Source organism: Coregonus lavaretus (genome assembly GCF_964263955.1).
Source record: "Coregonus lavaretus genome assembly, chromosome: 5".
Lineage (NCBI taxonomy): Eukaryota > Metazoa > Chordata > Actinopteri > Salmoniformes > Salmonidae > Coregonus > Coregonus lavaretus.
Window position 1 is genome coordinate 45999488 of NC_139992.1, and position 24909 is coordinate 46024396.

The 24909-nt window shown below is 41.2% G+C and overlaps 2 protein-coding genes across 4 annotated transcripts; both read left to right on the forward strand.

Moving 5' to 3' along the window:
* Positions 1-295: 295 nt before the first annotated feature.
* On the forward strand, positions 296-6183 carry LOC311129847 (TERF1-interacting nuclear factor 2-like). 2 transcript variants are annotated; one of them, XM_084162343.1, is made up of 8 exons: positions 296-576; positions 828-1024; positions 1163-1267; positions 1379-1474; positions 2024-2134; positions 2310-2430; positions 2991-3284; positions 4239-6183. In XM_084162343.1, the coding sequence occupies exons 1-8, from the start codon at positions 543-545 to the stop codon at positions 5207-5209; spliced, it is 1929 nt and encodes a 642-aa protein (XP_084018469.1). In that variant the 5' UTR covers positions 296-542; the 3' UTR covers positions 5210-6183. The 2 variants fall into 2 exon arrangements, with proteins under 2 accessions (XP_084018469.1, XP_084018470.1); XM_084162344.1 differs by having other exon boundaries at positions 4330-4454.
* A 7260-nt stretch (positions 6184-13443) lies between these two features.
* LOC311129848 (TERF1-interacting nuclear factor 2-like) lies at positions 13444-23084 on the forward strand. 2 transcript variants are annotated; one of them, XM_084162345.1, is made up of 8 exons: positions 13444-13730; positions 14456-14652; positions 15504-15608; positions 15720-15815; positions 16076-16186; positions 16362-16482; positions 16593-16886; positions 21873-23084. In XM_084162345.1, the coding sequence occupies exons 1-8, from the start codon at positions 13697-13699 to the stop codon at positions 22838-22840; spliced, it is 1926 nt and encodes a 641-aa protein (XP_084018471.1). In that variant the 5' UTR covers positions 13444-13696; the 3' UTR covers positions 22841-23084. The 2 variants fall into 2 exon arrangements, with proteins under 2 accessions (XP_084018471.1, XP_084018472.1); XM_084162346.1 differs by having other exon boundaries at positions 13456-13730; positions 21964-22089.
* Positions 23085-24909: the final 1825 nt, after the last annotated feature.

Genomic DNA, 24909 nt, shown 5'->3' on the forward strand with positions numbered 1-24909 from the left:
AACCTACAGAGTATTCCCTACAATACTTTTACTGTGGCACCCAGAATAGTTTTTGCTCTATAAGCGGATATGTATTCCATATACAGTGATTCGCATTGTGGCAATTTATTTGACCTTGGAACATGTTTTAAAACCCACATTTAATGCAAATGTCCCTTAATTATTGAAAAATATTAATCATTGTTAATGTTTAGACAATTATTTTTCATATATCATTAATAAATAAAGGTTTTTGACACGTTTCTACTATTACGTAACGTGGGGGACTTTTATTTAGAAATGTTTCGACATTCCCGGAAGCACTTATTTTAGTGCTGCTGACGAGACGCTGGATCAAGCAACCTCTGTACAAAACGGTTTTATTTAGCTAACTAGGGGATTGTTAGCTTGAATACATATGTCAACCTTTTTAGTTACGCTGCAAGCGCTTTAGTACAACGTATATTCTAGGCTTGGTCGCACTATCTAACGTTAACATCAAACTCATTAGCTAGCTTGTTTCGGTGGCTTTTTTGCTTTGCAAACTAGCTAGCTAGCTAGTTATGGATAACATTATTGATCCAGCATCAGAACAAGGTTGGTTTGTGCTTTGTCATACATTGCTTATCACATAGCAGTAGCTAAATGTAGAAAAATGATATGTCATGACTCATTACATTTTATTTAAAACAAATTTACATAACATGGATCATTCAAAGATGTCCTATAGTGTACCTACACATAGCTTGTAATATTACTAACTAGCTAAGTTACTGAATCAGTTGATTTTGCATGTATTATTTGTTTATCTGTTTAATTGTTAATTGCTCTCATCACTTCGGTGACAGGTCTCCCTCTGTTCTCCTTGCGTCTCCTGGTTCCACCTCTACGCTTGATGTCCGCTTTCATGTGGCAAGTGACTCAACAGCGTAATGTGATGCAGTATGGGAAGCTGGAGGAGTTTGTGACCTTGGTGACGGAGATGGTTCCAGAGCTGCTGAGCTCCAGGCAGAGGACCCAACTCATCCTGGGACTTAGAGCAAGGGTGAGAGAGGTGGAAATGTTGAGGGTTGGGATGGGATGGGAAGAGTCTTATGATGGAACGAACGATGGGCAGCTACTGGCTGCAATTACTGTACATCTGTCCCTAGTCCTGCTTTTCACATATCCACCGCTTTTCCAGCTGGTTTTAGAGTTGTGTCGCAGTGAGGGCACAGCTGACTTCCTGACCGTCCAGGCCCACCTGGACATAATCCACACTTTGACAGAAAAATCCTTACACAAAGAGGTAGGTTAAATTGGTAACACTTTATGAATGAGACACTGGAATAACTTTATTTCTGAGAGATGCACTCCTGTACCTTTGTCAGAGGTTTTGTTTTCTTGTGCCTAATGACAGAGTCATGGTGATGAATTGGAGGCTTCAGATTCTAACTTTGTGGAGCTGGTTCAAACCCTGCTGGAAGACCCTTCTGAGAGGGAGCATTTCTTCCAGGTGAGGAACTTTCTCTCTAGACTTCTTTATGATCCTATTGCTTGAGTATATTTCTGAAATAGGCTACCAGTTGAACATCATCTACTTAGATTAAAGATTCTAAGTATACTTCGTCTGCATTCAGAATACCCTAAAGATCTTGTTAAAGTGGCACTCCAGTCTCCTTTTCACATAATTTATCACCTAATTTACTTAACAGAAGGCACATCTCAAAAGATGGTCTAGGTATGACATGACATGGCACAAGTGGGGGGGTGTGGGCAGGGCCTTTTTATTTGATGTTTTTTGCTCCTCCATTATTCCCACAAGCAAGGGAGGAGGCTGATGACATCACATCAGACCAATTCAACTCCTTGAATGGCCTACTCCATGAAGTTTGTAGTTGTCTAAAAAACACTATTATTTATTTATTTTACCCTTAAGTGTGTGCATATTACTGTACTTGAGATACTGTTTCTCATCAGGAAAAGTTCCAAAATAGCTGGAGTGCATCTTTAATGGAGACATTCGGCACTAGACCCATTTCATGCTAAATAGTCTACTTCACAGGAGGTGTTCCCAGTCCACTATGGCCCTCGGTATGACACAGCGCTGCAGACACTGGTGTGGGAGTTCCTCTCCAGACTGGAGGAGCTGCTGCCTGTACCAGACCTTGCACAGGTACTGAGGAAAACGTCTGTTCTAAAAGATTGACGGAACATGGTGTCATGTGGCTCTACAGATGAATTGAATGGTGTTTTTGGTCATTTCAAAACTTGTCTAAAACCTCAAGAGGCTGGTACAACATATTTGAACTCTTTATTATCCTGTATTCCCCCGGCCCTGCTCCTCTTAGACAACAGCATGGCTCGGTGCTGCCCCCTCTGTCCTGGAGGAATGTAGACAGACTGTCTTTGACCCTGAACAACTGAAGACAGTGATGCAGCACCATCAGCGTCATGGAAACCTGAACAATAGTAAGGCCTAGATTCAATCAGATCAACTGTTAACCGGCGATAGCAGACACCCGCATAGCAGATGTTTTGGCGGTGTCGGAGGTGGAACTGTGTTGGAGCCGTCATATTGGTGAGAAGCTGCTCTTGCAATCATTGTCATGAAGCCACACCAGTGCAGCCTATATAGATATAATTACACTCAAATTGAAAAATCATTAAACTAAATAATGAGGATTTCTATCACCTTAATCGATGTGTAGATTACATCTCACATTCCAGTGTTCAAACTTGTAAACAAGGTTGCATGGGATTTTTGTTAATGCGACTCCGTGAGGCCAATGGCAATGTCCGTTTTAGGTGTAATGCTAGGAGTCACTTGTGGATTTGACAGCTCTAACACAGTTCCACCTCCGACCGCCAAAGGAAGCACTATGCGGATGTTGGCTAAAGCGGATCAGATTGAATCGAGCCCTATGTCATCATCCAGATGATGGATATGAAGTACAGAGTCATATAGGATACCTCTTGTCGTTTTAACTTGGCAATCTAGGTGAGTTTAACTGATGTTCTCTCCTACCCAGGTCATGTCTGTAAATACACTGCAGATACCATCCTGTCCACACTGTCCCTCCCTCCAATAGTCAGAGTTGTTATTAACTACGAGCCAGACAACTCTGACAATGTGAAGCCATGCTCAGATGAAGATGAATGCATAGATAATGGGGTAGAGGTCTGGGAATATGAAGACAACAATGAAATCCTGGATGATGACACTGATAGATGTTTGGAGGATCTAGGACTGTCAACATCAGAGCAACAGGAGGGTCTATCACCTGCAGAGACCTCAGCGTTGGTTACTCCAGGACCCTGTGATGGTAAGGAAAATAAAAAAGGTCAAACACTCATCCATTGTTTATGACTAATAAAGTATATGAATTACAATGAATATACTGAAAAAAATATTAACGCAACAATTTCAACGATTTTACTGAGTTACAGTTCATATAATGAAAACAGTCAATTGAAATAAATTCATTAGACCCTAATCTATGGATTTCACATGACTGGTCAGGGACGCAGCAATGGGTGGGCCTGGGAGGGCATAGGCCCACCCACTTGGGAGCCAGGCCCATCCACTGGGGAGCCAGGCCCAGCCAATCAGAATGAGTTTTTCCCCACAAAGGGGCTTTATTACAGACAGAAATACTCTTCAGTTTCATCAGCTGTCTGGGTGGCTGGTCTCAGACGATCCCGCAGGTGAAGAAGCCGGATGTGGAGGTTCTGAGCTGGCGTGGTTACACGTGGTCTGCAGTTGTGAGGCCAGTTGGACATACTGCCAAATTCTCTAAAATGACATTGGAGGTGGCTTATGATAGAGAAATGAACATTCAATTCTCTGGCAATAGCTCTGGTGGACATTCCTGCAGTCAACATGCCAATTGCATGCTCCCTCAAAACTTGAGAAATCTTTGGCATTGTGTTGTGTGACAAAACTGGCCTTTTATTGTACCCAGCACAAGGTGCACCTGTATAATGATCATGCTGTTTAATCAGTTTCTTGATATGCCACACCTTTCAGGTGGATGGATTATCTTGGCAAAGGAGAAATGCTCACTAACAGGGATGTAAACAAATTTGTGCACATAATTTGAGAGAAATAAGCTTTTTGTGTGTATGGAACATTTCTGGGATCTTTTATTTCAGCTCATGAAACATGGGACCAACACTTTACATGTTGCGTTAATATTTTTGTTCAGTGTATATATATATATATATATATATATATATGGTGGTTATGTAATCTGTTCTCCTGTATTTTCTCCTTACAGAATTGAACTTGGATCATTCTCTCAACGTAGTGGTGAATGCTGACGAACCATCCCAGGTTCTTACCTGCACCCTGCCTCCATTCTCTCACAGTGAAATGGCCAACCTCTGCAAGGACATCAAGATAAACCAAGTAGAAAAGGACAGCAAACAGGTTGACAAGAAAAAAGAGGTGGTCAGAAAGTTTGACAAAAAGAGGGTGATCAAACAGGTTGATAAGAAAAAAGAAGGATCCCCTGCACCCCAAAACAGGACTCATACATGTGAGTGTGGGAAGGTTTTCAAAAAACCATCACTGCTGACGCTACATATGGGAGTTCACACGATGCCATATCATTGTGACCAGTGTCCCAAACGATATGCTACTCCTGGGGCTCTGAAAAAACACCAGCTACTTCACACAGAAGAAAGACCATTTGCATGTGAACACTGTGACCGGAGGTACAGGAGTGCTTATGATCTTAAAGTGCACGTACGCAGTCACTCTGGGGAGCGCCGTCACATGTGTATTATCTGTGAGAAGAGGTTTGCCCATCCGAGTACACTAGTGAGACACATGCGAATGCATGCTGGGGAGAAGAATTATTTATGTAGCATATGTGGTAAGGCATTCCTTAGCTCAGGAGAAGTGCGGCTCCATACACGAACACACACAGGAGAAAACCCCCACACCTGTAAACATTGTGGAAAGGGTTTCAAAGCATCTTGCCATCTTACGGTTCATCTGCGCTCTCACACAGGCGAGCGTCCTTACACCTGCACCCAATGCCCAAAATCTTTCACTACCTCAGACTCCCTGAGAACGCACATGTATACTCACACTGGGGAGAAACCTCACCAGTGCTCAGAGTGTGGGAAAACATTTACTCAAAGGTGTAATATGGTAAATCATATGAGAAGAGTTCACCGGTTAAGATTCTCCAAAAGCACTCCAACAGAAAGAAACACAGAAAGTCTCCTAAAAATGATTTGAGTTCTTAATAAACTATGTAGGAGGTAATTCCAATCGAAATATAGATTGGAATTATTGAGAAAAGAAATCCATGTATATTCCTGTTTTAAATACATGGTTTTACAGGTCCTCTTTTGTATATCAGATTATCATATCAAAACATGTTTTTCAATAAACTTCAAATCAAGGTTTGTCACATCTACACATGATATTTGCAATGCAAATAATGATTTTAAAAGTGGATGATGATGAAGTTGACCCAATTTAAACGGTTTGATCAACCAGATTCCTTAACATTTGTAAGATATGCATATACAATGTGTCCCGACTACCTCCAGAAGTGTTCAGGAAGATCTGATCACACTCAGTTCACTATGCTTCATTTTAATTGTCTACATGAGTTTATTTGCAAAATGCTATATCCACATATTTTTCACATTTGTGGTTTTTCACCTGAAATTATTGCTTGATACCTTCGTGTGTGTCAAATATTACTGTTCTCAAATTTCTTTATTCATAGATTTTAGGTGTGTATTAAAACTATTTTTTGGTGCAAAACGCTATATATCCATTGTTTAGCTGGAATGGAATGTTTGAATACGGTATTTGACTGTGATATGTGGTGGTTGTCTCACCTAGCCATCTTTTTAAGGGCGCTTTCACATATCCCCTTATGATACGGATCCTGGAGCGTTTGGTAACCTTATCCACGCTATAAATCATATGTGAAACGCAAGTTAACCCTGTCTGTAACGAATCCTGGACCTGCGCGAGTAGGGGGTCCCAGATCCAGGACGGGAGTGCCAGGTATTGTGACGCAGCAGCGCGAGTCGCGTGGAACTTTTTTGATAGTTGTAAACAAGCTAGCTAGCTCACTAACATCATGTAGAATGTGCGTCTTGTGTACTATCTAAATAGCTCGGGAAAAGCGCATATGCTAAATGTCTCTAATGCCAAATGTAAATGTTTTACATACACATCTCATTACTGTATTGATGCATTTTGTAAATATTGATGTCACAAATGTATCATTTGTACAGTTAAAAATGTAGTTAGGCTTTGTCAAATTCGACTACATAAACCTATCAGTAACCTAGGCCTACTAATTATTTCTCTGAGTAAGGCGATATAGCGTTTTGAAACAAAAAACATTATTTGTCTCTGAAATGAAACCAAGTGATAGATTTCAAACAAAAACATTTCTGTCATTCAACAACCCCATGCCATGATGAGATAGCCTAGTGAAAAAAACACCAATGTCTTTCACAAGTTCTTTAAACAATCAAAGCTAATTTACCAACATTTCTGAAAATTGATATAGACCTATAGCGATTTGAAAAGAAAAATGTGAATGTCAAATGTGGGCACAGTCAGAATGTGGACAAAATCAGGACAGGATTTACAGTATGTTAGCCCAAGGTATAAATGGCGCTTAGGGACGGATCGAAAATGTGGGAGCTTCGTGTTTTTTCAATTTCAGTCAAGGGGATATGGGTTTAGTATTTTTTTTTTAAAATCTAGTACATGGGAAGGTCATGTAATTGATGAAATGTATATATTTCTCAGTGTTTTATAATTAGTTGCTTATTAGGGTATATGTCGATGTGGGCGATGCCGCCCCTCATCTCTGATTCTCCATTGTGCGCGCAATTTCAAGTGCGCCTATAAACTATTTTGTGTGGTCTCAATCAAATTATCCCTAGCCTATAGTCTACGAAGTGCATGTTCAGAGAAGCACAGAGCAAAGTTATATTTCTAAGAGTGGCGACGCGTCATTCAGGGCAGGTGAGCCCCACCAGTTTTTTGTGTGTGCCAGTTTTGAATATTATTTTGGCATTAATACGTGTCACATATCAGTTTGCAAATAATGTTAAAACATTTTTTTTATTTTTTATACTATAATCCTTGAGTTAATAAAGCCGCATACAAACATGGTCTCTTTTTTGCTTTCTTGAGTAAGGAAGCTCCAAAATGTAGGTGTTTCAGCCTAGCTTAGTACTTTCTGTGGTGGTGGGCCAGCCAGCGCAAAATATGGAGCATAGGGGTTGATAATATTCTCTAGTTGCGCTGTGATTGGCTCAGTGTTCTGTCACTCATGGGGACACTACCTCGCTGCAAAATGTAGGGCTAGAGCTCGAAAATTCAAGCCCCTTGGGTGCTGCCATAGACTTACATTATAAGTGCCTATCCAAGAAGGCTCAAGGTCATTGGCCACAGATAAAATGACGTTAAATCACGTTATATCTACCGTAGCATTGATTGGACTGATCATGTCAACATCATACTTTCAAAATCTTAGCTAGCAAGCTAGACAAGCAGTCATCATCATGCATCAAGTCGGCGATCTACTGGCAAATCCTTTTCAATCCATGTCATATGAAGAGAAATTATAGATAAAATGTATCAGTGCTCATCGGCCATAAACATTACACAACAAGTTGGAAATCACAAATTCAACAATGAGTGCTAAGGCGCCACTGCAGCCCCGGGTTCGATCACAGGCTGTGTCACACACGGCTGTGACCGGGAGACCCATGAGGCGGCGCACAATTGGCCCAGCGTCGTCCGGGTTAGGAGAGGGTTTGGCCGGCCGGGATGTCCTTGTCTCATCGTGCTCTAACGACTCCTTGTGGCGGGCTGGGTGCCTGTAGGCTGACTTCGGTCGTCAGTTCGACAGTGTTTCCTCCGACACATTGGTGCGGCTGGCTTCCGGGTTAAGCAAGCAGTGTGTCAAGAAGCAGTGCGGCTTGGCTCTCAACCTTTGCAGAGTCCGTAGGGGAGTTGCAACGATGAGACAAGATCGTAACTACCAATTGGATATCAAGAAAAAGGGTGTAACACCATTGGCCAGAAAAGTTTGAATAAATTGGCCATGCTGTCAATCCAGCATGACTTCTGCCGCGTTCAAAACAACTGGAAACTCGGAACTGGGAAATCTCAGACTTCAGTGAGTTCAAGACAATTGGGAACTCGGATAAAACTAGCTCCGCCTGGGAAAATACGGAAAATTCCAAGTCGGGCCTCTTTCTAGAGCCCACAAGAAGGACCGCTGCGCCACCTTCCTGTTCAAGTGAGCACAGCACAACAAGATTAGTCCAAAAATGTATTGTATGCTGCTGCATAAATGATGTAATATGCCAGGGTGATATGTATACTGTAGCCTCACCCTAATAATTTGGTCCCTTTCCTCCCTCATAACTTAGCCTACTGTTCTGACTTGATGGTGCACATGTAGCCTATAGCCTGTTTTAGAGAAATGTAATCATCGAATATTGTAAGAGCTTTCATTGTCTGCTTATATGCCCCCTTTATTTATCCTACGGTTCTGACTTGGTGTACAGGGAGAATACTGTAAGAACGGCCCATGTTCTGAATTCTGTTGCTGTATATTTCAAAAGTGCTGAACAAATAGTTATATTGACTACGTCCGTTCTAGCTCGCTCATTAATGTCTTAATCGAAATTACGGATTGCCTCTTATCTGCTCGTCGTTCCCTTATGCCATAGTTTGTACATCTCAATTGTCAGTACAAACTACATTTGTTTAAGCAAGTCAGCCATATCAGCTATGCTTAAAATAAAAGGCAATAAATGAGACTGCATGAACTGCTCCGCTGATAGCCAGGTGTAGCAGTGGTAAGGTGTTGGGACTGCTGTTGGGACTCTGCTGTTGGGACAGCTTTATGTAGGCCCTAACAGTTTGTGGGCACCGTTTGTCACCGTTATAGTGCAATGAATGTATTGTTTAGTGTTGTGGCTTTGCTGGCATGCATATTAGATTTTTTTTTGCCCCACCAACATTTACATGCTAGAATCGCCACTGATTTCTAAGATAGCTGCTGGGATGGTGTAAGTAAAACTAGGCTGCATTAGCCTCCCGAGTGGCGCAGTGGTCTAATGCTATGAATATTTAAGACATGGTTGCTTATTCTACATGTCAAAGGGCATGTTTGTTCTACATAGCAGATTTCTATCTGAATGTAACAGTGTGGTGTGATATCTCTGTAATGCAAATAATAATTATAGACTAGAGGGTGGCAGAGTGCTAAAAATAAAAGCCACAAATATTTTATAAATCTGAAGTTGATAGATGTGCTCCAGTTTTAGAGTAAATATTTGTATATACATATTTGTTATACAATGCACTCGATATTACTTGGGAACTGCATGGGTAGGTCTACTCGTCCTCCCGAGTGGCGCAGTGGTCTAAGGCACTGCATCGCAGTGCTAGCTGTGCCACTAGACTGGGAGACCCATGGGGCAGTGCACAATTGGCCCAGCATCGTCCAGGGTAGGGGAGGGAATGGCTGGCAAGGATGTAGCTCAGTTGGTAGAGCATGGTGTTTGTAATGCCAGGGTTGTGGGTTCGCTTCCCACGGGGGGCCAGTATGAAAAATAAAAAATAATGTATGCACTCACTAACTGTAAGTCACTCTGGATAAGAGCGTCTGCTAAATGACTAAAATGTAATTATACACTGCAATGGATATTCCAAACCTGAGCCCCGGCCTGCTCTCGCTGATCAAAAATGTTTTTATTTGCTGCCTAACCCAATGGCTGTGTTGTGTGTAGGCCTACATTTTACATTTTAGTCATTTAGCAGACGCTCTTATCCAGAGCGACTTACAGTTAGTGAATACAGACATGTTTTTATTTTATTTTATTATTTTTATACTGGCCCCCCGTGGGAAACGAACCCACATCCCTGCCGGCCAAACCCTCCCCTACCTTGGACCAATTGTGCGCCGCCCATGGGTCTCCCGGTCGCGGCCGGCTGCGACAGAGCCTGGACTCGAACCAGAATCTCTAGTGGCACAGCTAGCACTGCGATGAAGTGCCTTAGACCACTGCACCACTCGGGAGTCTAGTGGCTGTTCAGGAGGAGCGTCAAAGGCTTCTTTCGAAATAATTTCTGAACAGGCCTACTCCAAGAAATCTTGCACGTGGACTAGCCTATAACCAATGTTCTGTTTAGTTTGAGAAGGAGAGCGTGAAGATGAGAAGGAGGACCGGAGGTCAACTTTGATAGCTTGTTACTACTATAATTTATTTTATTAAAAACAATATGTTTCTTGCCCATGATGTAAGCTATTTATCAGAATTATTGACCTCACAATAAGCCAGATTCAAGTAACTTACATTGTGCTGAAACTTGAAGCAGCAGCCACGGCACAATCAGTCAGACAGCTAATGGTGCTGAAAGTAGGCAAATTCGAGTAGGTAAAATTCATTTCAACGTCTTCATTTTAATTAGTCTTTACTAACAACAAGAGGGCTTTGTGTTGATGCCTATTTCCTCCTATTTGAGAAATAAGACGTAGGCCTACCTGTTTGACAGACGAAATTAGGCTATAGGCTGCTATATCCATAGATTTGTCGGTCAATTCCTCCACCCGCCATGCATTCTTTAAATAGCCTACCTCTGTGTCAGTGAAGGGCTGTTAAGTTAAAACCAAGACTCGAACTGAGGGGGTATGAGACGGATTGCCATAGGCCTACCTTTTATTAAAGAAAATGGCAAATGCACCGCTCTTGACCGCAAAGCACTACAGAGGGGGGTCCAGACAACCCAGTACATCACTGGGGCCGAACTCCCTGCCATCCAGAACCTCTATATCAGGCGGTGCCAGAGGAAGGCCGGAAAATTGCCAAAGACTCCAGGCCACCCAAGCCATAGACTGTTCACTCTGCTACCATCCGACAAACGGTACCGGAGCATCTGCTTTCGGACCAACAGGCTCCGAGACAGCTTCTACCCCCAAGCCATAAGATTGCTAATTAGCCAGACTGCTAAATAGTCCATTAAGGGTACCCAAACTATCTGCACTAACTCTATCTTGCACTGACCCTACGCACACTCACTAGACTATATAAACAAACCATATACACACTCCCACACAAAACCCACTCACATTCACATATTCTACATATGCACACACACACACACACACATAACACACACACGCAGACCGATACAACACAAACACACATTCATACACATTACACACATGCACACTCTCACACTCACACAAACATTTACACTCATCATTTGCTACTGCTGCTACTCTGTTCTTTATTTTACTCTTATTATTATCTATCCTGATGCCTAGTCACTTTACCCTGCCTTCATGTATACACTACTAGTCAAAAGTTTGGACACACCTACTCATTCAAGGGTTATTCTTTATTTGTACTATTTTTTACATTGAAGAATAATAGTGAAGACATCCAAACTATGAAATAACACATATGGAATCATGTAGTAACCAAAAAAGTGTTAAAAATATATATTTTAAATTTGAGATTCTTCAAATAGCACCCTTTGCCTTGATGACAGCTTTGCACACTCTTGGCATTCTCTCAACCAGCTTCACCTGGAATGCTTTTCCAACAGTATTGAAGGAGTTCCCACATATGCTGAGCACTTGTTGGCTGCTTTTCCTTCACTCTGCCGTCCGACTCATCCCAAACCATCTCAATTGGGTTGAGGTCGGGGATTGTGGAGGCCAGGTCAGCCTCAGATTTTTTTTTACTCTGCATTGTTGGGAAGGGCTAGTAAGCAAGCATTTCATGGTAAAGTCTACACCAGTTATATTCAGCAAATAAATACAATTTTATTTGATGTCCAGGGTTCAAATCCTTGTCTTCTTTTCTTGTATTGGGTTATTGAGATACACAATGACTCAACAAATCTGCCAATCCTCAAGTGGCATAGTACAGTAGGATTGTTCGAGATACAAAATCATGTGTGGACAGACAAGATCGTAGCTTAATCTAAACCTGTCAGTTCCTCATTTCTTTACATCAGGTAATATCAATAAATGAATTAGTCAGCTGTGCCATACTATTAGTGCTGCAGGACAACAAAATAAGTTATTGCAGTCCAAAAGTTCAAAATCGCCTTTTCATATTTTGAGTTGAAATCAGCTACAACAGAAACAAACACAAGAAAGGACAAACTTTCAACACTGGTCTAAATGTATTAATTAAGCATTTCATATTATAACATCAGGTTATTATAATGATGCCATAGACGTGGCAAAGTCATTTCTCGCAGATGTTTGTGGGAAAAACTAAGTAGATCATGTAATTCTCATACACGACAGCTCCGTCCGACATAGAGAGCAATAGTAATGGTGCCTTTTTGTAGGCACTAACTCCGCCATGGTTCGTTGGACAAAGCCTATGGGGAAATGAGTGGAGTTTTTGGATAAATGCCGAAAATTAGGTCTGTGGTAAACACAGGCTTGGGAGATCCTATACGTTTTGTTCTATAAGATCATCTTCATCAGCTAACGTCACTTTTTGTGAATTTTGAAGCATTTATGTAATCAAAAAAAGCACAAAGCACATAAAGGCTTCATAATTCATAAAGGTCATGTTAAATGACTGATATTATCTCAAAGAACAAAACGTAGAAGATCTCCTAAGCCTGTGTAACCTCTGACTTTATTTTCGGCATTGATCCCAAAACCCTATTCTTTCCCCATTCATTTTCCCCATGGGAATGGCTGAACGTATGAGAGGTAACTCATTTTCGGCATTTAGGACTACAAGCTGGCGAGCTCTAGCATCATCCCTATTAATTAATGTTGATGGTTAAGAGGCAGGTCCCCAGAAAACTGCAGATGACTTTGATCTCCGTCTGACAAGGCAAGTAGGCTGGACAAGCCTTTTGCACAATGATGAGCGTTCTAACTTCTAACTTTCTTGGTAAGATAGCAGGAGGACAGTAACGGCGCTTTTGTTTACATTTGAAACATAAACATATAAACCATTAATAATATTTAAATCGTTATAATACATTTTAATTACGGAAGTGGAGCTGTCTCTCAGTTAGGGTTTTGACTAGGAGGTATACAGGAACTTTTTCGTAGTAGGTTAGGAGAACTTTCACAGCAGGTTAGGAGAATTAGGCTAAGGTTAGAAAAAGGGTTAGGGTTAGCGAAAATACTCCTAATCTGCTATAAAAAGTCACCTTCGGTTGTAGCTGTCCTCCATTCAGTCACAACCACTGGGTCACAAACCACAGAATTAGGGAACTATTGCTGCCTCTTACATTCCTTATGTCTGTAAAGTGACATTTCTTGTTGTGATTTTAGTTGGCAATATTATAAACCCTCAATTAAACTAAATTATATATTGTAATAACTAAATTCAAAGAGAATAATATTTGTGGTATGCCTCGTTCTCTTTTGAAATGAGGACCTTTATTGTGAAGGACTAAAACATCACCCGGTAGTACTTGGTCAAGGTCAATTATTTGTTTGTTGTTAGTTAAAGTAATGGGATGTGCAAATGTTGGCTATCTATAGAAAACGGGTTTAGTTTGCTAGCTAACTAGTACATTATTGTCTAGCTTGCATACAGATATCAACCTTTTAGCTACGTTGTAAGCGCTTAGTATATATTCTAGGCATGGACACTATCTAACGTTAGCGTCAAACTTATTACCTAGTTAACAGTAGCTTGTTTCAGTGGCTTTTTTTCTTTTCTTTGCAAACTAGCTATGGATAACATTATTGATCCAGCATCGGAACAAGGTTAGTTTGTGTTAAATTAAGTCATAACTCATTGCATTTTTGTTTTGTTTTTACATGGACCATTCAAATATGTCCTATAGCCTACACATACCTTGTAATATTATTAACTAGCTGAGTTCTGGAATTGATTTGTTTATATACTTAGTAAAAATACTTTAATGTACTACTTAAGTCGTTTTTTTGGGTATCTGTACTTTACAATTTATATTTTTGACAACTTTTACTTTTACTTCACTATATTCCTAAAGAGAATGATGTACTTTTTACTCCATACATTTTTCCTGACACCCAAAAGTACTCGTTACATTTTGATTGCTTAGCAGGACAGAAATGGTCCAATTCACGCACTTATCAAGAGAACATCCCTGGTCATCTCTACTGCCTCTGATCTGGCAACTCACTAAACACATGCTTTGTTCCTGAATGATGCCTGAGTGTTGGCGTGTGCCCCTGGCTATCCGTAAATAAAAATAAAATAAACAGTTGTGCCATCTGGTTTGCTAAATATAAGGAATTTGAAATGATTCATACTTTTACTTTTGATACTTAAGTATATTTCAAACCAAATACTTTTAGACTTTTACTCAAGTAGTGTTTTACTGGGTGACTTTCACTTTTACTTCAGTCATTTTCTATTAAGGTATCTTTACTTTTACTAAAGTATGACAATTGGGTACTTTTACCACAACTTTTTATCTGTTAATTGCTCTTCTCTTCGGTGACAGGTCTCCCTCTGTTCTCCTTGCGTCTCCTGGTTCCACCTCTACGCCTGATGTCCGCTTTCATGTGGCAAGTGGTTCAACAGCGTAATGTGATGCAGTATGGGAAGCTGGAGGAGTTTGTGACTTTGGTGACAGAGATGGTTCCAGAGTTGCTGAGCTCCAGGCAGAGGACCCAACTCATCCTGGGACTTAGAGCAAGGGTGAGAAAGGTGGAAAAGTTGAGGGTTGGGATGGGAAGTCTTATGATGAAACGAACTATGGGCAGCTACTAGCTGCAATTACTGTACGTATGCCCAGGCCCTGGTCTGATTAATCAGGCTGTAATACACAATTCATTGGTACATACAACCTGAAACTAATGCCTGCAAAATCGTGTAAATGTTAATTACAAGCCAGAATGTTTAATAAAATTACATTTAAACTTACTCTACCGGTTGTCTGTGCGTTTTGTCCTTCAGCTGTTTGAAATTTGAGACAAAATATCCACAGGAAAGTATTGTTTACTCAACTTTTTAGAGATATGGTTCGGCACCTAGGTAAAATGTGTTTTATATTGGATATTCGTTTTTTCTCTCGTCAATAGCTATTGAACCAAGCGTTCCATGACAATGGAAAAAGGTATATTCTGAATCAGGGGAGGATGGAGAACAATCCACACCTTTTTTTTGTGTGAATATCTATCAATATATTGTTCCCCTACAATTCCACCCCCAAAAATTCTCCATCCTCCTGATTCAGAATATAACATTTTCATTGTCATGGCTAGCTTGGAGTGGGAAACAAATCCAATATATATGTAACTTTATCTTGGTATGCCCTAGACAATACTTTCCTCTGGATAGTTTATCTCAAATTTAAAGCATTTTGTCTTATGGACAAAAAGTACAGACAACCGGTAGAGTAAGTTTACATTTAATTTTATTCAAAATTCTGCCTTGTAAGGAACACTTACACGATTTTGCAGGCATTCGTTTCAGGCTGGATGTACCAATGAATGGTGTATTACAGCCTGACCCTAGTCCTGCTTTTCACATATCCACCTCTTTTCCAGCTGGTTTTAGAGTTGTGTCGCAGTGAGGGCACAGCTGACTTCCTGACCATCCAGGCCCACCTGGACATAATCCACACTTTGACAGAAAAATCCTTACACAAAGAGGTAGGTTAAATTGGTAACACTTTATGAATGAGACACTGGAATAACTTTATTTCTGAGAGATGCACTCCTGTACCTTTGTCAGATGTGTTGTTTTCTTGTGCCTAATGACAGAGTCATGGTGATGAATTGGAGGCTTCAGATTCTAACTTTGTGGTGCTGGTTCAAACCCTGCTGGAAGACCCTTCTGAGAGGGAGCATTTCTTCAAGGTAAGGAACTTTCTCTCTAGACTTCTTTATGATCCTATTACTTGAGTATATTTCTGAAATAGGCTACCAGTTGAACGTCAAATACTTAGATGATGTTCAACTGCTCCTCCATTGTTCCCACAAGCAAGGGAGGAGGCTGATGACATCACATCAGACCAACTCAACTCCTTGAATGGCCTACTCCAAAATAGCTGGAGTGCATCTTTTAAAGGAGACATTTGGCACTAGACCCATTTCATGCTAAATAGTCTACTTCACAGGAGGTGTTCCCAGTCCACTATGGCCCTCGGTATGACACAGCGCTGCAGACACTGGTGTGGGAGTTCCTCTCCAGACTGGAGGAGCTGCTGCCTGTACCAGACCTTGCACAGGTACTGAGGAAAACGTCTGTTCTAAAAGATTGACGGAACATGGCGTCATGTGGCTCTACAGATGAATTGAATGGTGTTTTTGGTCATTTCAAAACTTGTCTAAAACCTCAAGTGGCTGATACAACGTATTTGAACTCTTTATTATCCTGTATTCCCCCGGCCCTGCTCCTCTTAGACAACAGCATGGCTCGGTGCTGCCCCCTCTGTCCTGGAGGAATGTAGACAGACTGTCTTTGACCCTGAACAACTGAAGACAGTGATGCAGCACCATCAGCGTCATGGAAACCTGAACAATAGTAAGTCTTCATCCAGATGATGGCTATGAAGTAAATAGTCCAATTGGACACCTCTTGTATTTTTTACTTGCCAATGTAGGTGAGTTTAACTGATGTTCTCTCATACCCAGGTCATGTCTCTAAATACACTGCAGATACCATCCTGTCCACACTGTCCCTCCCTCCAATAGTCAGAGTTGTTATTAACAATGAGCCGGACAACTCTGACAATGTGAAGCCATGCTCAGATGAAGATGAATGCATAGATAATGGGGTAGAGGTCTGGGAATATGAAGACAACAATGAAATCCTGGATGATGACACTGATAGATATTTGGAGGATCTAGGACTGTCAACATCAGAGCAACAGGAGGGTCTATCACCTACAGAGACCTCAGCGTTGGTTACTCCAGGACCCTGTGATGGTAAGGAAAATAAAAAAGGTCAAACACTCATCCATTGTTTATCACTAATAAAGTATATGAATTACAATGTGCAGGTAACTGCCAAAATAATGGAAACACTTGAGTAAATGAGGGATACACAGTATATTGAAAGCAGGTGCTTCCACACAGGTGTGGTTCTTGAGTTAATTAAACAATTAACGTCCCATCATGCTTAGGGTAATGTATAAAAATGCTGGGCAGGCCATTATTTTGCCTACCATGGCTGTGCCCCCATAGGATGGCAATGCCCCCATCCACAGTGCAAGAGTGGTAACTGAATGGTTTGAGCATGAAAACGATGTTAACTACATTGGGGAAAAAAAGTATTTAGTCAGCCACCAATTGTGCAAGTTCTCCCACTTAAAAAGATGAGAGAGGCCTGTAATTTTCATCATAGGTACACGTCAACTATGACAGACAAATTGAGGAAAAAAAATCCAGAAAATCACATTGTAGGATTTTTAATGAATTTATTTGCAAATGATGGTGGAAAATAAGTATTTGGTCACCTACAAACAAGCAAGATTTCTGGCTCTCACAGACCTGTAACTTCTTCTTTAAGAGGCTCCTCTGTCCTCCACTCGTTACCTGTATTAATGGCACCTGTTTGAACTTGTTATCAGTATAAAAGACACCTGTCCACAACCTCAAACAGTCACACTCCAAACTCCACTATGGCCAAGACCAAAGAGCTGTCAAAGGACACCAGAAACAAAATTGTAGACCTGCACCAGGCTGGGAAGACTGAATCTGCAATAGGTAAGCAGCTTGGTTTGAAGAAATCAACTGTGGGAGCAATTATTAGGAAATGGAAGACATACAAGACCACTGATAATCTCCCTCGATCTGGGGCTCCACGCAAGTTCTCACCCCGTGGGGTCAAAATGATCACAAGAATGGTGAGCAAAAATCCCAGAACCACACGGGGGGACCTAGTGAATGACCTGCAGAGAGCTGGGACCAAAGTAACAAAGCCTACCATCAGTAACACACTACGCCGCCAGGGACTCAAATCCTGCAGTGCAAGACGTGTCCCCCTGCTTAAGCCAGTACATGTCCAGGCCCGTCTGAAGTTTGCTAGAGTGCATTTGGATGATCCAGAAGAGGATTGGGAGAATCTCATATGGTCAGATGAAACCAAAATAGAACTTTTAGGTAAAAACTCAACTCGTCGTGTTTGGAGGACAAAGAATGCTGAGTTGCACCATACCTACTGTGAAGCATGGGGGTGGAAACATCATGCTTTGGGGCTGTTTTTCTGCAAAGGGACCAGGATGACTGATCAGTGTAAAGGAAAGAATGAATGGGGCCATGTATCGTGAGATTTGGAGTGAAAACCTCCTTCCATCAGCAAGGGCATTGAAGATGAAACGTGGCTGGGACTTTCAGCATGACAATGATCCCAAACACACCGCCCGGGCAACGAAGGAGTGGCTTCGTAAGAAGCATTTCAAGGTCCTGGAGTGGCCTAGCCAATCTCCAGATCTCAACCCCATAGAAAATCTTTGGAGGGAGTTGAAAGTCCGTGTTGCCCAGCGACAGCCCCAAAACATCACTGCTCTAGAGGAGATCTGCATGGAGAAATGGGCCAAAATACCAGCAACAGTGTGTGAAAACCTTGTGAAGACTTACAGAAAACGTTTGACATGTGTCATTGCCAACAAAGGGTATATAACAAAGTATTGAGAAACTTTTGTTATTGACCAAATACTTATTTTCCACCATAATTTGCAAATAAATTCATTAAAAATCCTACTATGTGATTTTCTGGAATTTTATTTCTCATTTTGTCTGTCATAGTTGACGTGTACCTATGATGAAAATTACAGGCCTCTCTCATCTTTTTAAGTGGGAGAACTTGCACAATTGGTGGCTGACTAAATACTTTTTTTCCCCACTGTATGTGCCATGGCCGTTCGTCACAGATCTCAACCCAATTGAACACTTATGGGAGATTATGGGGAGGTGCCTGAGACATCATTTTCCACCACCATCAACAAAGCACAAAATGATGGAATTTCTTGTGGAAGAATGGTGTCGCATCCCTCCAATAGAGTTCCAGACACTTGTAGAATCAACGCCCTTTTAAGACATTTTATAATGGTGTTCACCTTTGGTTCGGCAGTTATCTGTGTAAAAAAATATATATATATATATATATATATATATATATATATATATATATATTACCAGTCAAACGTTTGGACACCTACTCACTCCAGGGTTTTTCTTTGTTTTTACTATTTTCTACATTGTAGAATAATAGTGAAGACATCAAAACTATGAAATAACACATATGGAATCATGTAGTAACCAAAAAAGTGTTCAACAAATCAAAATATATTTTAGATTCTTCAAAGTAGCCACCCTTTGCCTTGATGACAGCTTTGCACACTCTTGGCATTCTCTCAACCAGCTTCACCTGGAATGCTTTTCCAACAGTCTTGAAGGAGTTCCTACATATGCTGAGCACTTGTTGGCTGCTTTTCCTTCACTCTGCGGTCCAACTCATCCCAAACCATCTCAATTGGGTTGAGGTCGGGGGATTGTGGAGGCCAGGTCATCTGATGCAGCACTCCATTACTCTCCTTCTTAGTCAAATGGCTCTTACACAGCCTGGAGGTATGTTGGGTCATTGTCCTGTTGAAAAACAAATGATAGTCCCACCAAGCGCAAACCAGATGGGATGGCGTATCGCTGCGGTAGCCATGCTGGTTAAGTGTGCCTTGAATTCTAAATAAGCCACAGACAGTGTCACCAGCAAAGCACCCCAACACCATCACACCTCCTCCTCCGTGCTTCACGGTGGGAACCACACATGCAGAGATTATCCGTTCACCTACTCTGCGTCTCACAAAGACACGACGGTTGGAACCAAAAATCTCAAATTTGGACTCATCAGACCAAAGGACAGATTTCCACCTGTCTAATGTCCATTGCTCGTGTTTCTTGACCCAAGCAAATCTCTTCTTATTGGTGTCCTTTAGTAGTGGTTTCTTTGCAGCAATTCGACCATGAAGGCCTGATTCACACAGTCTCCTCTGAACAGTTGATGTTGAGATGTGTCTGTTACTTGAACTCTGTGAAGCATTTATTTGGGCTGCAATTTCTGAGGCTGGTAACTCTAATGAACTTACCCTCTGCAGCAGAGGTAACTCTAGATCTTCCTTTCCTGTGGCGGTCCTCATGAGAGCCAGTTTCATCGTAGCGCTAGATGGTTTTTGCTACTGCACTTGAAGAATCTTTCAAAGTTCTTGAAATGTTCCGTATCGACTGACCTTCATGTCTTAAAGTAATGATGGACTGTCGTTTCTCTTTGCTTATTTGAGCTGTTCTTGCCATAATATGGACATGGACTTGGTCTTTTACCAAATAGGGTTATCTTCTGTATAACACCCTACCTTGTCACAACACAAATGTTTGGCTCAATCGCATTAAGAAGGAAATAAATTCCACAAGATAACTTTTAACAAGGCACACCTGTTAATTGAAATGCATTCCAGGTGGCTACCTCATGAAGCTGGTTGACAGAATGCCAAGAGTGTGCAAAGCTGTCATCGAGGCAAAGGGTAGCTACTTTGAAGAATCTCAAAAATAAAATATGTTTCGATTTGTTTAACACTTTTTTTGGTTACTACAGTGAGGGGAAAAAAGTATTTGATCCCCTGCTGATTTTGTAAGTTTGCCCACTGACAAAGAAATTATCAGTCTATAATTTTAATCGTAGGTTTATTTGAACAGTGAGAGACAGAATAACAACAAAAACTTCCAGAAAAACGCATGTCAAAAATGTTATAAATTGATTTGCATTTTTATGAGGGAAATAAGTATTTGACCCCCTCTCAATCAGAAAGATTTCTGACTCCCTGGTGTCTTTTATGCAGGTAACGAGCTGAGATTAGGAGCACACTCTTAAATGGAGTGCTCCTAATCTCAGCTTGTTACCTGTATAAAAGACACCTGTCCACAGAAGCAATCAATCAATCAGATTCCAAACTCTCCACCATGGCCAAGACCAAAGAGCTCTCCAAGGATGTCAGGGATTGTAGACCTACACAAGGCTGGAATGGGCTACAAGACCATCGCCAAGCAGCTTGGTGAGAAGGTGACAACAGTTGGTGCGATTATTCGCAGATGGAAGAAACACAAAATAACTGTCAATCTCCCTCGGCCTGGGGCTCCATGCAAGATCTCACCTCGTGGAGTTGCAATAATCATGAGAACGGTGAGGAATCAGCCCAGAACTACACGGGAGGATCTTGTCAATGATCTCAAGGCAGCTGGGACCATAGTCACCAAGAAAACAATTGGTAACACTACACCGTGAAGGACTGAAATCCTGCAGCGCCCGCAAGGTCCCCCTGCTCAAGAAAGCACATATACAGGGCCGTCTGAAGTTTGCCAATGAACATCTGAATGATTCAGAGGAGAACTGGGTGAAAGTGTTGTGGTCAGATGAGACCAAAATCGAGCTCTTTGGCATCAACTCAACTCGCCGTGTTTGGAGGAGGAGGAATGCTGCCTATGACCCCAAGAACACCATCCCCACCGTCAAACATGGAGGTGGAAACATGTTTTTCTGCTAAGGGGACAGGACAACTTCATCGCATTAAAGGGACGATGGACGGGGCCATGTTCCGTCAAATCTTGGGTGAGAACCTCCTTCTCTCAGCCAGGGCATTGAAAATGGGTCGTGGATGGGTATTCCAGCTTGACAATGACCCAAAACACACGGCCAAGGCAACAAAGGAGTGGCTCAAGAAGAAGCACATTAAGGTCCTGGAGTGGCCTCTTGTGTTATTTCATATTTTTAATGTCTTCACTATTATTCTACAATGTAGAAAATGGTAACAAAAATAAAGAAAAACCCTGGAATGAGTAGGTGTGCCCAAACCTTTGACTGGTACTGTATATATAAATAAATGGTGGTTATGTAATCTTATCTCTTGTATTTTCTCCTTACAGAATTGAACTTGGATCATTCTCTCAACGTAGTGGTGAATGCTGACGAACCATCCCAGGTTCTTACCTGCACCCTCTCTCCATTCTCTCACAGTGAAATGGCCAACCTCTGCAAGGACATCAAGATAAACCAAGTAGAAAAGGACAGCAAACAGGTTGACAAGAAAAAAAAGGTGGTCAGAAAGGGGAACAAAAAGAGGGTCATCAAAAAAAGGGTGATCAAAAGGAGAGTGATCAAAAAGAGGGTGATCAAACAGGTTGACAAGAAAAAAGGATCCCCTGCACCCCAAAACAGGACTCATACATGTGAGTGTGGGAAGGTTTTCAAAAAACCATCACTGCTGACGCTACATATGGGAGTTCACACGATGCCATATCATTGTGGCCAGTGTCCCAAACGATATGCTACTCCTGGGGCACTGAAAAAACACCAGCTACTTCACACAGAAGAAAGGCCATTCGCATGTGAACACTGTGACCGGAGGTACAGGAGTGCTTATGATCTCAAAGTGCACATACGCAGTCACTCTGGGGAGCGCCGTCACATGTGTATTATCTGTGGTAAGAGGTTTACCCAGCAGTGTACACTAGTGAGACACATGCGAATGCATGCTGGGGAGAAGAATTATTTATGTAGCATATGTGGTAAGGCATTCCTTAGCTCAGGAGAAGTGCGGCTCCATACACGAACACACACAGGAGAAAACCCCCACACCTGTAAACATTGTGGAAAGGGTTTCAAAGCATCTTGCCATCTTACGGTTCATCTGCGCTCTCACACAGGCGAGCGTCCTTACACCTGCACCCAATGCCCAAAATCTTTCACTACCTCAGACTCCCTGAGAACGCACATGTATACTCACACTGGGGAGAAACCTCACCAGTGCTCAGAGTGTGGGAAAACATTTACTCAAAGGGGTAATATGGTAAATCATATGAGAAGAGTTCATAGACTGTTTAAGATTCTCTAAAAGCACTCCAACAGAAAGACAGACAAAGTCTCATAAAAAATGTTGAGATCGAAATAAACTTTGTAGGAGTTCATTCGAATCTAAATACTAGAAGTATTGAGACAATAAATTGCATGTATAATCCTGTTTTAAATACATTACTTTACAGGTCCTCTTTTGTATATCAGATTATCATACCAAAACATGTTTATCAATAATAAACTTCTTCAGGTTTGTCACGTCTACACCTGATATTCGAAACTGCAAATAACAGTAATGATTTTAGAAGCGGAATTATGGTTGACATTGACCCAATGACATTGACCAGTAAACGCTGCATATGTCGGCTCAATCGGAAATAACCTTTAAATTTGAACACAGATCTTCTGTGATACGGATTGAATCCAGCCATAGTCTATACATTTCTCTCCCAGATCTGCAAAACCAGTGGTGCAGAGAGTTTGAGGTCCAGGGTTCAAATCCATATTTTCTTGTGTTGAGTTATTGAGACATACAATATGACTCAACAAATCTGCCAATCCTTAAGTGGCGCATTAGGATTGTTCAAGACACAGAATCATGTGTGGACAGACAAGATCGTAGCTTCTAATACTGTCAGTTCCTCATTTATTTACATTAGGTAATATCATTAATTGAATGAGTCAGCTATGCCATAATATTAGTGTTGCAGGACAACAAAATAAGTTATTGCAGTCCATAAGTTCAAATATTGTCTTTTCATATTTTGAGTTGAAATCAGCTACAACAGAAACAAACACAAGAAAGTTGGCGGAGTTTCCTTCCAATCATTTACTCTTTGGGCTGGTTTCCCGGACATATCATCAGCCTAGTCCTAGACTAAAAAGTATGTTCACGGGAGATTCTCCATTGAACGTGCTTTTCAATCCAAAACTAGGTTTAATGCTGGATTTAATCCGTATCGTTGAAGAACTCCGCCACAGAGTTTCTAAATCCAGAGGCGCAACATCGAGAGACTTCCGGGAACGCTTGCGAAGCAGACCAGGCCGGGGTTTGAGAAGTCAATGAGAGAAGTGAAAAATTCTTCCTTAGTTGTTAATTTTCTCAATCTAAAGGCACAACCTAGATTCATGCCAATATCTTAAGTAGTTGAACATGTTATTACTCAAACCTTGTGAAAGTGACACGTTTTCATTTGTCTAAAATAACTTTCATATCGAAGGAGTGCCTTTGATTTGACGACCTGCACATGCGCAGTTCGGCACAAGACGACCGTTAGACCCGATGACGTGTTTCTGCGCATGAGCCTAGCTAGCCAATGTCGCCATGTCATCGCCTACAAGTGTGATCAGGGATTTCTATTGGAGAAGCAGTTTATGCCTATCTTCATACTGTACTGTCTTTGGCTGCACGAGAGAAGTGTAAAGGCAATGTTCCTGCATTCGTCGAGACCGCATTCACGGTAAACGTTGCATATGTAGCTCAATCAGAAATTACAAACATTTCAATCGTGCTAGAACGCTGAACTTCAGCGCTACAGATTGAATCCAGCCCTTAATCTGTGCCTGGAAAACCGGCAGTTGATTTCAGACATCATGTTTACAAAGACTGGCTCTTAAAATACTTATAAGAACACCATACTCAGTTGGTGCAACATTTAAGAACAGTCCTAATAGAAATGTAATGCATAGAGTGGATTAGATTTATTTTTACCCCAAGAGATTTCAGTGCAGAGTCATTCCATGTCATTTCAGCGATCCATGACAGCCACCATCTCAGATTTATCAGAAATTGTTTGTTAGAAAGAGGTAAGATTGGCATTCCTGAAACATTATTTTGTTGAAATGTAATTGTATCTCTCAGAAATTAAGCTAATTGATTGCACACACATTAGCCGTTTTTAATTTATAGGATTCAGATAATTCAATACACAAAGTACCCAACATCCGATTTGGACCAAGAATATTCCTTATGTCTTACTCATTGGTAGGAAGAAGTTTGGTCCAGATTTTGGGTACTATGATATTATTGAATATTATCTGAATCCTATAAATTAAATTGGCCAATTTGGGCACAATCAATTTCCTTAATTTCTCAGATCAAATTCTATT

Coding starts and splice junctions, on each gene's coding strand:
- LOC311129847 (XM_084162343.1), top strand. CDS start 543: ATGGATAACATTATTGATCCAGCATCAGAACAAG. Junction 1,475..2,023: donor AGAGGGAGCATTTCTTCCAG/GTGAGGAACTTT, acceptor TCTACTTCACAG/GAGGTGTTCCCAGTCCACTA. Junction 2,135..2,309: donor CTGTACCAGACCTTGCACAG/GTACTGAGGAAA, acceptor TGCTCCTCTTAG/ACAACAGCATGGCTCGGTGC.
- LOC311129848 (XM_084162345.1), top strand. CDS start 13,697: ATGGATAACATTATTGATCCAGCATCGGAACAAG. Junction 15,816..16,075: donor AGAGGGAGCATTTCTTCAAG/GTAAGGAACTTT, acceptor TCTACTTCACAG/GAGGTGTTCCCAGTCCACTA. Junction 16,187..16,361: donor CTGTACCAGACCTTGCACAG/GTACTGAGGAAA, acceptor TGCTCCTCTTAG/ACAACAGCATGGCTCGGTGC.